General features: G+C 50.3%; 2 protein-coding genes across 16 annotated transcripts in view; both read right to left on the bottom strand.

The window, feature by feature from the left end:
* CACNA1A (calcium voltage-gated channel subunit alpha1 A) overlaps positions 1 to 12,865 on the bottom strand; it is a 282,973-nt gene that overhangs the window by 157,362 nt on the left and 112,746 nt on the right. For all 14 annotated transcript variants that reach the window (XM_045046613.1, XM_045046579.1, XM_045046590.1 and 11 more), the window contains one exon: positions 12,026 to 12,165. In XM_045046613.1, the coding sequence (XP_044902548.1) occupies positions 12,026 to 12,165 (140 nt within the window). The remainder of the gene's footprint in view (positions 1 to 12,025; positions 12,166 to 12,865) is intronic.
* Positions 120 to 12,013, bottom strand: LOC123382350. 2 transcript variants are annotated; one of them, XM_045046638.1, is made up of 4 exons: positions 8,029 to 12,013; positions 5,453 to 5,536; positions 4,472 to 4,591; positions 120 to 2,262 (listed from the first exon to the last, which is right to left on the bottom strand). In XM_045046638.1, the coding sequence occupies exon 1, from the start codon at positions 11,082 to 11,084 to the stop codon at positions 9,909 to 9,911; it is 1,176 nt and encodes a 391-aa protein (XP_044902573.1). In that variant the 5' UTR covers positions 11,085 to 12,013; the 3' UTR covers positions 120 to 2,262; positions 4,472 to 4,591; positions 5,453 to 5,536; positions 8,029 to 9,908. The 2 variants fall into 2 exon arrangements, with proteins under 2 accessions (XP_044902573.1, XP_044902577.1); XM_045046642.1 differs by having other exon boundaries at positions 4,472 to 12,013.

Here is a 12,865-nt window from a genome sequence, read left to right on the forward strand (position 1 = left end):
GAGCGTCCGACTTCAGCTCAGGTCACGATCTCGCGGTCCGTGAGTTCGAGCCCCGCGTCGGGCTCTGGGCTGGCGGCTCAGAGCCTGGAGCCTGCTTCTGATTCTGTGTCTCCCTCTCTCTCTGGCCCTCCCCCCGTTCATGCTCTGTCTCTCTCAGTCTCTAAATAAACGTTAAAAAAAATAATTAAAAAAAAAGTCCCTCTTTTCCTCTGAATTACAAAGCCCCGAAGGCGTTCTCCACTCTTGAGCTGCAACTCACGTGGCTGACGGTGGCTCGTCTCTCTTCCTAACCACCTGCCCACTGCATCGTTTCCTTCCCTGATCTTCTTCCTCCCTCTGGCCCCAAAGTGTGGGTGCTTCCCTGACCCTGTGTCCCTGTCCATTACACCACCACACCTACAGAGCTCAGGCACTTTCCAGCCTTCTCCGACAGGCCCGTCAAGCTCTAACCATATCTACATCTATCTAAGTGACATTTCCACTTCGATGTCTTGCAGCGACCTCCGCGTGTCTGAAATAAGTTCTCACTAGAAGCGCCCTGTGCCCCTGCAATGGCACTACCACTATGCTCATCAATAATCAGTTGGTTATTTTGTTCTGGAATGTTCTTTTTTTCTGAGAAGGAGCCCTTAAGTCCATCCTTTCCTTCCTATTTCCCTTGACATCCCAAATCATCCCAGACATGGAATCATCTCCACTGTAGGCCCTACTCCATCACAGGAAGCCGCCTCCCCCTCTCCCCCCTCTTGACTATATTTTATTGAGCCCCTACTATGTGCAAAGAATTATCCATCTAATCTTTACCTCAACCCGATGAGGGAAGTCCTAATCTGAGCCTTATGTAACAGATGAGTAAACCATTTGCCCAAAGTCACCCATTCTCTGAGAGGGAGAGCCAGGATTTGAACCCACATCCTCAAAGGGATGTCCTATCTTACCTGGGACAGTTAAGTTCTGGTTCCGAAGTCAGTGCACAGAGGAAAAACTGCATATACCAAAAATACCCTTGACAAACCTTCAAATCATCCATAAAGTACAACATACGTAGCTTTGTATATTTAAGTCTGGACGGTAATAAGCATGTTATGATGTGTACGGTAATATGTGACATAAAAGAATGTGAAGGGTATGTTACATGTGACAGATACTGCTAACTGTCCCAACAGCCACTTCCCTCTCTCATCTTTGCTACAAGCAGAACTAGCCTCCTATAAAGTGGCAAAAATGCCGGACGCTCATGTTTCGGGCCTGCCAGGAAGCCGGAAGTGGTCACGCGACCCAAGAATAGCCAATCGGACGCAGAGGGAGGTCTGCTGGGAACTTCTGGCCAAGACTTGTTTCTCCTAGATGAAGAAGAACCCTCCAGTGAGAGTTTTCTCTCCCAGTCATTACTTTCCTGCCTTTGAATGAAGCTTTGAGAGGAGGCGATGTGGCAGCCACTTTGCCACCCTGGGGCAAGAAATCATGAGGTCAAAATTCGACTCACCCAGGAAGGTGGAAGGACATCCCTGAGCCACTCAACGAATCCCGGTCCACAGGTTTGTGGATATTTCTGTCAGGTAACAAAAACGTCTACTTAATATTAAAGCCCCTTCTAGATGTCTCTTCTGTTATTTGAAGAGAAAAGCAATCCTAACTGATATACTGGGTTCTAGGAAGAACACGTATCATGCTCATTCCTTGGGAAAAACTCGCTACATGCAAGCAGGTAGAAATGACCTCACTCTTGGCCGTCACGGGGACGGGACACATGGAAACTTCCGGGTGGCCGAAGGTCTATTTCTTGAGGCGAACGGTGGTTACGAGAGTGTTTTACAATTAACTTGCGTTACGGCGGTTTGCTGATTTTATTTTATAACAAAAGAATTTTAGTGGTAAAAGAAAAAAAAAGAAATGACCTCACTCTTTCGTTATTGTATTCACCCGGTTTCTTTTTAGATGTGTGCCAATTACATAACAATGATTTTGTGTAAAGTCAGATTCGCATAAGATGCAATTCTGCTACACACTTTGTGGTTTCCGGTTTCCGCTTTGGAAACATCCAGGGCTATTTCCTGTGGATCAAAACCCATCAGTCCAGTCGACAAAGACCTCTCAGGCTGATCCCTCCTGTCCACCCAATCTTATAATGGTTCTACTTAACATCCTTGGGATTCAGCACCGGCCAGTGCTGGACTTTGAGAGTCTTAGGCTTCCTCCCTGCCTCTGTTCCTGATGCCAGAGTTTCTGTCCTGAAATTCTCTGGGCGGCCTCCAAAGATGCCTGTGAACAGCAATAACAAAACAACCCATGACCGTAAGCACCGACCATGTCTCTTCAGCACCACCTTGACTCCCCAAACCAAAGCTTCTTAGGGTGGAGGGGACTCCTGGGCATGAAGTCTCTGATCCTTTTTAGTCTGGGATGTCTCCGAAAGAAGTTTACCCACAGAGGAGCTACACACTTGGGAAATATACTCCAGCCGTCTGGTTCAGTGTGCAACCTGCACAACCATACACGGTAGGCCTGAGAACACAGCCCTGCTCAGACCCCAGCTCGTCCGTACGAACCTGTTCATACTTGTGCCATTTTATTAGCGCGCAGTAGCTATCAAAGCTGATTCCAAAGGAGTTTGAGTCCATTGAGAACTCAACACGTACGACACACTGTAACTCCCGGGGCAGGACCACAGACAGTAAATAGGCAGACTCATTCTAGCCACAGCACATGGAATAGTTACGTTGACATTCCAACTGCCCTCCAAAACGGCACCGTCTGATCTAGACCAGCCGAGACGCAAGGGCATCTGGGAAGGGGCTTCTGTGCCTCAACTTATTGCACACCGAAAGTTCCCTCAACATTGGCAGGTTACCGGTACCACTGATTCAGTCATTCTGTCAAAAACAGTGAGCGCCTACTGTGTGCCGGGCACTATGCTAGGCACAGGGGACGAGAGCCATGAGCAGAAGAAACCAAATCTCTGTCCTCGGGGAGCCTACCTAGTGGAGGAGACAGGCAGAAAATAAGGAAGTAGAATCTCGAGTTTGCCGGCAAGTGACAAGGGCATAGAAAAACAACTGAAGAGAAGAAAGAGGACGGGGAGTGTTTGAAGTGTTGGAATTGTAGATAAGGGGCCAGGGGATATTGGTGTAAAGTCTTAAAGATGAGGAAATGGATTGGGAAGAGCATGCCAGGCATAAGAACAGCAAGTGCAAAGGCCCTGAGGTGGCGAGACTGGCCTGAAGTGTTCAAGGAGCAGTGAGGAGCTCGGGGCAGCTGGTGTCAGGTGTGCAAAGGGTGGGAGCCGATGAGGGTGGGAGGTGATGGGGGCAGATCACGCAGATCCTTGTGGGCCGTGGTGAGGACTTTGGCTTTTACACTGAATGAGACAGGAACCAAGAGAAAAACGTGAGCAGAAGAGTGATTGGATCTAAGTTATGTGTTAAAAGGATCCTTCTGGCTGCTTGTGTTGATGACGGGCTGCGGGGGGAGGAGGGCAGAAGCAGAGAGACCCGGGCGGAGGCTGCTACCACCAGCCTGCTGAGAGATGATGAAGGCTTAGCCCAGGTGGGGGCAGCGGGGGTGGAAGAAGACAGAACCTCCTGAATTTTGCAGCAGGATTGACCATGAGGGCGGAGGTGTCGAGAGTTTTAGCCAGAGCTTCTGGAAGGATGGAGCTGCCATCCAATGATATGAAAAGATAGGAAGGGAGGTATGAGAAGGAGGCACAGGAATTCAGTTTTGGACATCCTGAGTGTGAGGTGCCTGTGGACCCCTCCCCACGTGGGGACTGCGAGAGAGCTCCGGGCAGAAGCCTGAAGTCTGGGGAACATCAGTACAGAAGGTATTTACGCCTTTGAGACTGGCTGACATCATCAAGGGGCTTATTATAGCCAGAGAAGTCAAGACAAACGGGGCATTCATTTTCCTAGACCCCGTCCTCCCACACCTCAGCCATTCCACTACACAACCTCACTGAAGCGGGGAGGACCTGTCATCTCCGGGTCAAGCCCAGGTCCTCCCCAGCGAGAAAAAGAGATTTTCCAGTCTCTACAACCTCTGTCACAACATAGCACCTTCAGTGTCTGTACCTCCTCCCTGCATAAAGCAAAACACAGCGTCTCTCACTTGGCCAGCCTCTGCCTGAGCCCCAGGCACCCACTTGCTTCCCGTTCGGCCGAGATTTCCTCTGCCCTCCAGGCAGCCACCTCCGTGCCCTGGTGACAAAATAGGAGTCATTTAACCCTGCAAACTGTAGAGGCAGTGGCCAGAGGCCTCTGTGGAGGCAAGCTGGTGTTCGTTATAGCAATTCAAGAAGACAAGACCTCGATCAGCCCCGAAACCTGCTTAGAGATGGATGGCCAGGTCTTCTCCAGCCACACAGGGAAAGTGGCCAAGAAGCTCAGTACGGAGCAATGTCACCTAGCCAGCTGGTCCTGGCTCAGTCCCTCCCCACTCCAGTCAGGGACAGAGGGAGAAAGGAGGACTTTACCTCCTTTAGCAGGTCGGTGCGCTGTCCAGGGTGCTGAAATCTCTTACTCGCTAAGGCTTCAAACTACTGCTTCAAGACAAGGACTTTGGGCAGATGATCCACGGAATTACAAGGGATGAACTAGAAAGCAAGAAGTCAGCAAAGGGGGCACTGATGAATGGCTGTCACTGTGAGCCACTACGATTCAATCCTGTGGAGGGCCGTTTGAGAGGTTGTAGAACACCTCCGAGTCTTCTCACTGAGCAATGGAGAAGCCAGGATATTTATACGCTGACTCCCTCTCTCGCTGGTTACGGACTGCTCCTGGGGGGGTGTTAGACGTCTGTCACGTGGACCCAACAAACTCCTGTGGTGCTGGAGGGGACCCTCCAACAGAGACGTAGAAAGATGGGCGTGTTGGAGGTACAACACGTGTTGGAGGTGAGCTTGCCCTTGGAGGTACAAAGAAGTGAGCTTGCCCAGGACCCGACCACCACGGGTACACTTGGAGGTGAGTGGGACGAATAAGGAGTGGGGCGTTTCCAGTATTTACCACACACCTCCAGAGGAATTGGTTTTAATTTTCTCCCTTCAGTTAATCAACTCCCATTTATGGAGACCATGGAACGGTCCAGGGGCTCAGTTCACGGTATCTGTCACAATGTTGCCTTCTCCAAGCCCTACCACAGCCCAAGAAGGCAGACCCTATCACTACTCCCCCTCTTTCCAGGTGAGAAAACTGAGGTTTAGAGAGATCCACGCACATCCTCGAGTTCATCATCTCATCACAGAGATCCCTCCGACTCTGAAGCCCAGGGCTTAACCATTAGCCTATGCCAGTCTCCCATTTCCGGAAACCTCTTTTGCCCATTTTTTTTTCCCTTGCTACAGTGGAGTCCAAGATGGGGAAGAAAAGCAAAGATGTTCCTGACTTCCCTGGAAAACCTGACTTTAAAGAAACAATGTAGGACTCGAGAAGATGAATCCTGGTTCCAGACCCACCTGAGTTCAAATCTCGGATCTACCACTTTCGAGGTGGGTGAACTGGGCGAGGTGTTTAATCTCTTGGAGCCTTAGTTTCTTCATCTGCAAAGTTGGGGGTAATAATGATACTTCATTCAGAGGGTTGTAAGGATTAACGGAGCATATATGTAAGTACAGTGTATCATGTTGTAAGTGCCTTCTAAGTTCTAATTTGTCAATGTTGCCGTTGCTATTAACAACAGGTATTATGTTCATAAGGATACTGGGCTGTATATAGCTCTTTGAACTTAACTTGGGCGAGGGTCATCCTAGTCTTAGGGCACTGTCTCAGCAGAGTGGTTGAGATCCCACCTACCCTCTACTAGCTGTGGGACCCCTTGCAAACAGCTGAACCTCTCTGAGCCTCAGGTTCATCTCTAAAAAAAGGCTCGTGGAACTGAAATGTGGTAACGCACATAAAATTGTTACTACAGTGAGAGCACATAGTAAGTGCTTAATCATGGCAGCCCGCGTCGTTACTATCTCTGTCACTATTATTATAAGACGGAGAAACTAGCTCCCACCGCTAGGACGTGAGGCTGTTCCCGGGGGAACACTGGTTCAGCAAATACCACGACGACCAAATGCTTTGAACAATAAAAAAGATCAACGCTCTCTCGTTGCTAAAACTCCGAGTGATAAAAAGCACTTGTGCCACAGGAGGGACTCCTTCAGATACCAAGGGTGACTGACCCACTGGGGGAGAAATTAATGCAGGGGGACATTAAAACAAAACGCAGCTGGTATTTATGGGAGCTGTTGGTTAGCTGGTCTCGGGAGTGCTGATTGTGTCTTACTGTTGTTGTGTTTAGAATGCTGCTTTTATTTTCAGGCAACTCAGAACAGCAACATAGGAGGTGGGAGAAGGAGGAGAAAGTAAAGAGTGGTAACGTGCATTTGCTACATTAATCAAAAAGGAAAGACAGTGTGCGGTGTGTGAGTCTGGGTCAAGTCATTTTGACCCCTCTGGGCCCTAGTTTCTTCAGCTGTATAAGGAGAAGCTAGGATTACTTTTTGGAGGCTCGCTTTCTGTCTCTCTGGAAAAGGGCCACAGGCTGGGCTCTCGGGGGCAGAAGGAGGAAAAAGGCAGAGCTCTGATGGCAGAACCTCAGGAGTGACATTAATCATCTACACCACTCCCACTGCCCCCAAACTGGGGTTCTAGGCTCCTTGACCTGAACATACCTTCTGCTTCTGGAAGTTTCCTGATTTGCCACCATCTCAGTGTGACTTTGGGCAAATTACTTAGCCTCTTGGTGTCTTAACTCCCTTATGAGTGAAGTAAAGGGTTTGGACCCGCCAGAGTTCATGGAGTCCCCAAATTCAGTGATGCTATGAAACCAAAGCCAATGTCCTTTCCTGATGGTCCCTGAGCACTTGGGTATTTTTCTCAATTTTGATCCCCAGTGAAACTGCCCAAAGCCTGGGGCAGTTCATAGGACCTTCCAGAAAAGAACCCCCATCTTTACAGAGTCAAAAATGTCAGGGTTGGCAAGGACCCAGAGCTCATCTGTCCCATGCCTTATCTGATGTCAGAGTATCTGTCATAGATTCCTGGACTGTTTGACTATCAATGCCACGGCCCCCAGCTTCATAAACAGCTTAGTGCATTTCCCAGAACCCTCTGATTCTCAGAAGTGTTCCCACTTGCCAGCCATTTATTTTGCTAAACATCTATGCCAGGTACAGTGCTAAGCCTGTGAACGTAAAAACAATTGTCTTCATCCCTACCCTGGTAAGTCTCTTTTGTTAACACACACCCTTGTATCACTTGACCTCCTAGATGTCTATATATATTTGAGCGTTACAGTAAAAGCTCTGTCATCTCAGAAATCTAGCCAAGCTTCTGAAATTTTCCTCTTGCACAGTTTCAATTTAATGATTGGACCTTCAAATACAATAGAAGCACACTTCAAATGGGGGTTGACAAAATTACAAAGTTAGAATGTCTCTGGGGCCTTGAACTCCACAGAACAGACCAAACTCCACGGGGAAGATACTTTCTGCCAAACTACACAAGAAGAAGGCAAAAACCTTCTTAATCCGTGAAAAATGAATGGTGTTTTAATGCTGCAGTCTACTTAGAAATGTGAGAAGACAATGAGTTAATCAGAAAGTGCTCATTAAAGCCACTGTTGTCCCAGCGTCAGATTAATGCACTCGGGTCCCCTCCCCCCTGGAACGGGGAACTAAGAGGGTACCGCATTTGCCTGGCGTGGCATTGCAGAGAAAGCTGGGTCTGCGGGGTGTTTAGTCCCCACTCTCTGTTCCATGTTTACAGCCCAACAGGAGACTAAACAGCCCCTTGGAATTTGAAGTCATGAAATTTGAGCTGCGTGCTTGATTTGCGAGAGACAGAACCACTAGACAGTAAGAAAGGATGGCTGACTGCTGGAGAAGCAACAGAGAGACGAGCAAGAGAGAGGAAGGCAGGGGAACTAGAGAGGGAAAGGAAAGGTGTGAGAAAGGAACAGAATAGTGGCTCCTGGTGGTGTTAGGAGCAGGACCCCCTGGGAATCTAATGAAAACCACAGGCCAGAAAACTATACACGTACACATAATTCTTGCGTGCGATTTCAGAGGGCTCGTCGATCCCATTAGTTCCAACTACAGACTTCCATCCTTAGGGCCTATCCGTCCGAAGACGGTCCGGATGAAGAATTTCTCCTCTAGAGTCTTAGCAGATGGCAAAAACTAGGGGGGAAAAAGGTCACCTTGTTGTCACAAAGACCCACACCCAAGTGGCTAACTACCTTATCAAACAGCCGCCTCTCAACTTAATGACCACTTACTGAGACGTACTAGGCGCTCAATGGTATGTGAGCTTCTTTAGATGTTCCAAGAACCATGTTATGAAACACCAGGGATTTTTAAGGCTTTTTCCCTGCCAGCAAGGTCGAGCCAGCCCCTGCCAGCCAAAGTCAGCCCCCAGGGAAGCATAAATTGGCACAACCACTTTGCAGAGCCATTTGCCAATGCCTCGTGAGGCTGAGGATACACAGAGTCCACGACTCAGCAATTCCACTCCCAGGTATACACCCTAGAGAAATCCACTGGCGAGAATGAAGGGACAGCTTGGTTCAAAATAGCCCAAAGCTGGAAGCAACCCAAATAGATAAATACATGGTAGGATATTCATACTGGAGAATACTATGCAGCAGTGAAAAGAGACGAATGAGACCCAGCCTTGTCAATCAGATTAATCTCATGTGGAGTGCAGAGGGAAGGCTGGAGAAGGACACATTTACGGAGAAATTTAAAACAGCGCAAAAACAGCGCTATATATATTTTCTTATGTGGTCACAACGTAGAACAGGTGCTACCTATGTCTCATATTCTTTTTTTTTTTTTTTTTAAAGCAGGCTTTATGCCCAGCACAGAGCCCAACGTGGGGCTCGGACTCACAACCCTGAGATCAAGACCTGAGCTGAGATCGAGAGTTGGACGCTCAACCAACTGAGCCACCCAGGCGCCCCTATTTTTTACGTTCTTATTTATACGTGCATAAAAGGGCAAATACATATAGACGCAAAACTCAGAAAGTGCTTCTGGATGGGGAAGATAAAGTCACGAGGCCAGGGAAGAGAATGCAGGGTACTTATCCAGCCCAGCCCCAGGGCCTTTGCACGTGCTATTCCCTCTGTCCGGCACTTTCCTCCTTCAGCCATCCTCAAGGCTCATTCACTTACCAGCTTCAGCTGTTCATTCAAATACTGCCCTCCCCGTGAAGCCTTCCCCAGTTTCCGGCCCTCCTGCCCATAACACATCCTATCCTTTCTCTGATTTATTTTCTCTCTGTAGCCCTCCCTGCCATCTAACACGCTAGATATTTCATTCATTCACTCGTTCATTCACTTAGTCTTCCTTCACCATTGGCCATCTGTTGCACACAAGGAGGGACTTTTATCTGTTTGTTCACTGCTGTGTCCCAGAGCCTGGCGTGTAACAGGTGCACAAAACATACTCATCGAATGATTATTTGCGTACGTGAGTATCTGTGGTGTTATTCTCTACCTTTTGAATATCTGAATATTCAACAACAACAACAACAAAGTCAGCTATTAGGATGGTCCACAGACGGATTTCCTAGTAAGCTATGAAAAAGGTGCCCCATGCCATAACATCTCCCTGGACCCTGTCAAAGTCCCAAGCCACGGGACCGTGGGCACGGCCAACAGAGGCCCCTCAGTGAGCACTCAGGCCCACCAGGGCTAGCCCAGGTCCTCCTGACAGACCACTCACATCCGAACGCCTCTACTGAAACAGCCCAATGTTACAAGGCTCCTTTTGGGAAAAGCAACATTGCTTGGAAACAACAAATGTGCTCAAAACCTGAATTGCAGGAGCCCAGCCACCGCAGCATGGGAGCTGAGACCCGTGACATCTGCCAGGAGAGACGGGATCTGGAACAGCAGCAGAGCCCAGAGGAGGAATATTATCTTAGAAGAGAACCATGACCCCACAGATGAGAGCGATGACCCCACAGAGGAGAGGGGTGACCCCACCGAGAAGGGGGGTGACCCCACAGAGGAGAGGGGTGACCCCACAGAGGAGAGGGGTGACCCCACAGAGGAGAGTGATGACCCCACAGAGAAGAAGGGTGACCCCACAGAGGAGGGGGTGACCCCATAGAGGAGAGGGGTGACCCCACAGAGGAGAGGGGTGACCCCACAGAGAAGAGGGGTGACTCCACAGAGGAGAGGGGTGACCCCACAGAGGAGAGGGGTGACTCCACAGAGGAGAGGGGTGACCCCACAGAGGAGAAGGGTGACCCCACAGAGGAGGGGTGACCCCACCGAGAAGGGGGTGACCCCACAGAGGAGAGGGGTGACCCACAGAGGAGAGGGGTAACCCCACAGAGGAGAGGGGTGACTCCATAGAGGAGAGGGGTGACCCCACAGAGAAGAGGGGTGACCCCACAGAGGAGAGGGGTGACTCCATAGAGGAGAGGGGTGACCCCACAGAGAAGAGGGGTGACCCCACAGAGGAGAGGGGTGGCCCCACAGAGGAGAATGATGACCCCACAGAGGAGAAGGGTGACCCCACAGAGGAGAAGGGTGACCCCACAGAGGAGAAGGGTGACCCCACAGAGGACAGTGGTGACCCCCACAGAGAAGAGGGGTGACCCCACAGAGGAGAGGGGTGACCCCACAGAGGAGAGGGATGACCCCACAGAGAAGAGGGGTGACCCCACAGAGGAGAGGGGTGACCCCACAGAGAAGGGGGGTGGCCCCACAGAGGAGAATGATGACCCCACAGAGGAGAAGGGTGACCCCACAGAGGAGAAGGGTGACCCCACAGAGGAGAAGGGTGACCCCACAGAGGACAGCGGTGACCCCACAGAGAAGAGGGGTGACCCCACAGAGGACAGCGGTGACCCCACAGAGGACAGCGGTGAATAGGGGTCTTGGAGGACAAGAGCCAGTCTCAGCTTGGAGGAGAGGACCGGGTGGGCCGACGGGCCAGAAATTCGCATGAAACAGCATTGCCTACGCTGGCATCTAATACAGGGCTCTCGGGTCCACGACAGAGACTGACTGGCTCCCCACCAAACCAGTCTCCCTTTCCTCCTAAGCGCAGTCTGACGTTTCCCAGCTTCCCCTGCAGTCATGTGTGTCCCGCGAATAAATTCTAGCCGAAAGAATACGAAAGGAAGAGGCAGGTGCCGGGCCCGTAAAACCTCCCGAGTACCCCTGTCCCTGCTTGTTTCTCGTCTGTGCCGTGACGCAGACGAGCACAGAGTCCTTGGAAGACGCGGGCCAACAATGAGGAGCCTCAATCCCTGCTTGGAGGACAGAGCCCTGCCGACAGGGACCAACCACTTGGGACCTTCAGTGAGAAATAAACGTCCGCGGTGTGTAAGACATTACCCAGTTTTGTTTTGTTTTTTTTCTGTTGCTGTCGTAACAGGTCGTGTCGCCTCACAGACGGTCCTTGGAGGAAAGCGTATGCAGTCGCCTTTCAACCACGGTGCGCTATACGCAGGTCTGAAACCCTTCGGAGGCAGTCACTGTACCTTACCTAGACTGGTTTTCTCCACAGTTCTACCACAAACCGTTGCCCCCAGAAGTCCTCCACAGGCATTTACCGGCTGGAAATAAAGACCGCCTCGGAAGAAAGGCGTCGCTAAGTGAGGCAGAAGGACCACGTGCGCGCAATTGTTAAAAACTCGAGTTCTGGTTCAAATTCCAGCTCCGCTAGCTAGGTGATCTTTGGCCAGTTCATATCTGCGCTTCGGCTCTCCCTGTGGTCACAGGGGAGTATTAAGATTTCCTGATTCATTGGGTCGTCGAGAAGATTGAATGAGAACGCACGTAAAGCTCTTTGGAAGCTGTCAGCTCCCCCTAAGCCCTAATTCTAACCGTGGCCGAAAGCATCTGCTGTCACAGGCAGCCAGGCTCCAGAGGTGGGTGCGAGAAGGCTCTAGACGCATATCGAAGAAGAACACGGGGACTCAGCCCTTCCTGAGCCCAGCCTGACACGCCAACCGTTATGGGTCCCAAGTCTTCTTAGTTCGAGATAATTCTAAGAGGCACAGCATCCGACACTTACCCTGTTAGCACCACCACGAAGTCCATGACATTCCAACCATTCCTTAAGTAAGAGCCTTTATGGAAGGCAAACCCGAGGGCGATGATTTTAATGCCGGCCTCGAAACAAAAAATTCCAATGAAGTATGGTTCTGTGTCATCCTGGAAGGGAGAGAAGGTCAAGGTCAAGGTCTTTGGCTGGGCAGAGGGTAGGCTGATCAGGGACCCCGCCCACCTGGAGACCTCTACCCGTTTTCCCTCACCTCTCCTATCCCACCCCTGCACTCACTGTCCCCCAATGCATCCTGCTTGGAGTCGTCTTGCCTGAAGGCTCTTGCAAGGGAAGCACCCTCCTTCTATCCCTTCGGCCAGCCTCACCTATCACTTGGCCAAACAGAATTGCTTGCTTGGACCTGTGTTGACGGCCACTGGTCACATGTGTTTATTTTTTTTGTATTCTTTTTTTTAATGTTTATTTATTTTTGAGAGAGAAAGACAGGGACAGAGTGCGAGGTTGGGGGGGGGGGTGTGGGGAGGAGGAACAGAGAGAGAGGGAGACACAGAATCTGAAACAGGCTCCAGGCTCTGAGCTGTCAGTACAGAGCCCGACACGGGGCTCGAACTCACGAACCACGAGATCATGGCCTGAGCCGAAGTCGGACGCTTAACCGACTCAACCGCCCAGGCCTCCCTGACTTTTAATTAATTTAAATGAAATCACAAGACATTCAGCGTCTCAGCCACACTAGCCACGTTCCGGTGACTGCTACACTGGACAGTGCAGACCCAGAGCATGTCCATCAGTGCAGAAAATTCTACAGGAAAGGACTGGTTTGGAATGTTTGTCACACGCATCACTCAA

This window comes from Felis catus, chromosome A2 (assembly GCF_018350175.1).
Source record: "Felis catus isolate Fca126 chromosome A2, F.catus_Fca126_mat1.0, whole genome shotgun sequence".
Classification (NCBI taxonomy): Eukaryota; Metazoa; Chordata; class Mammalia; order Carnivora; family Felidae; genus Felis; species Felis catus.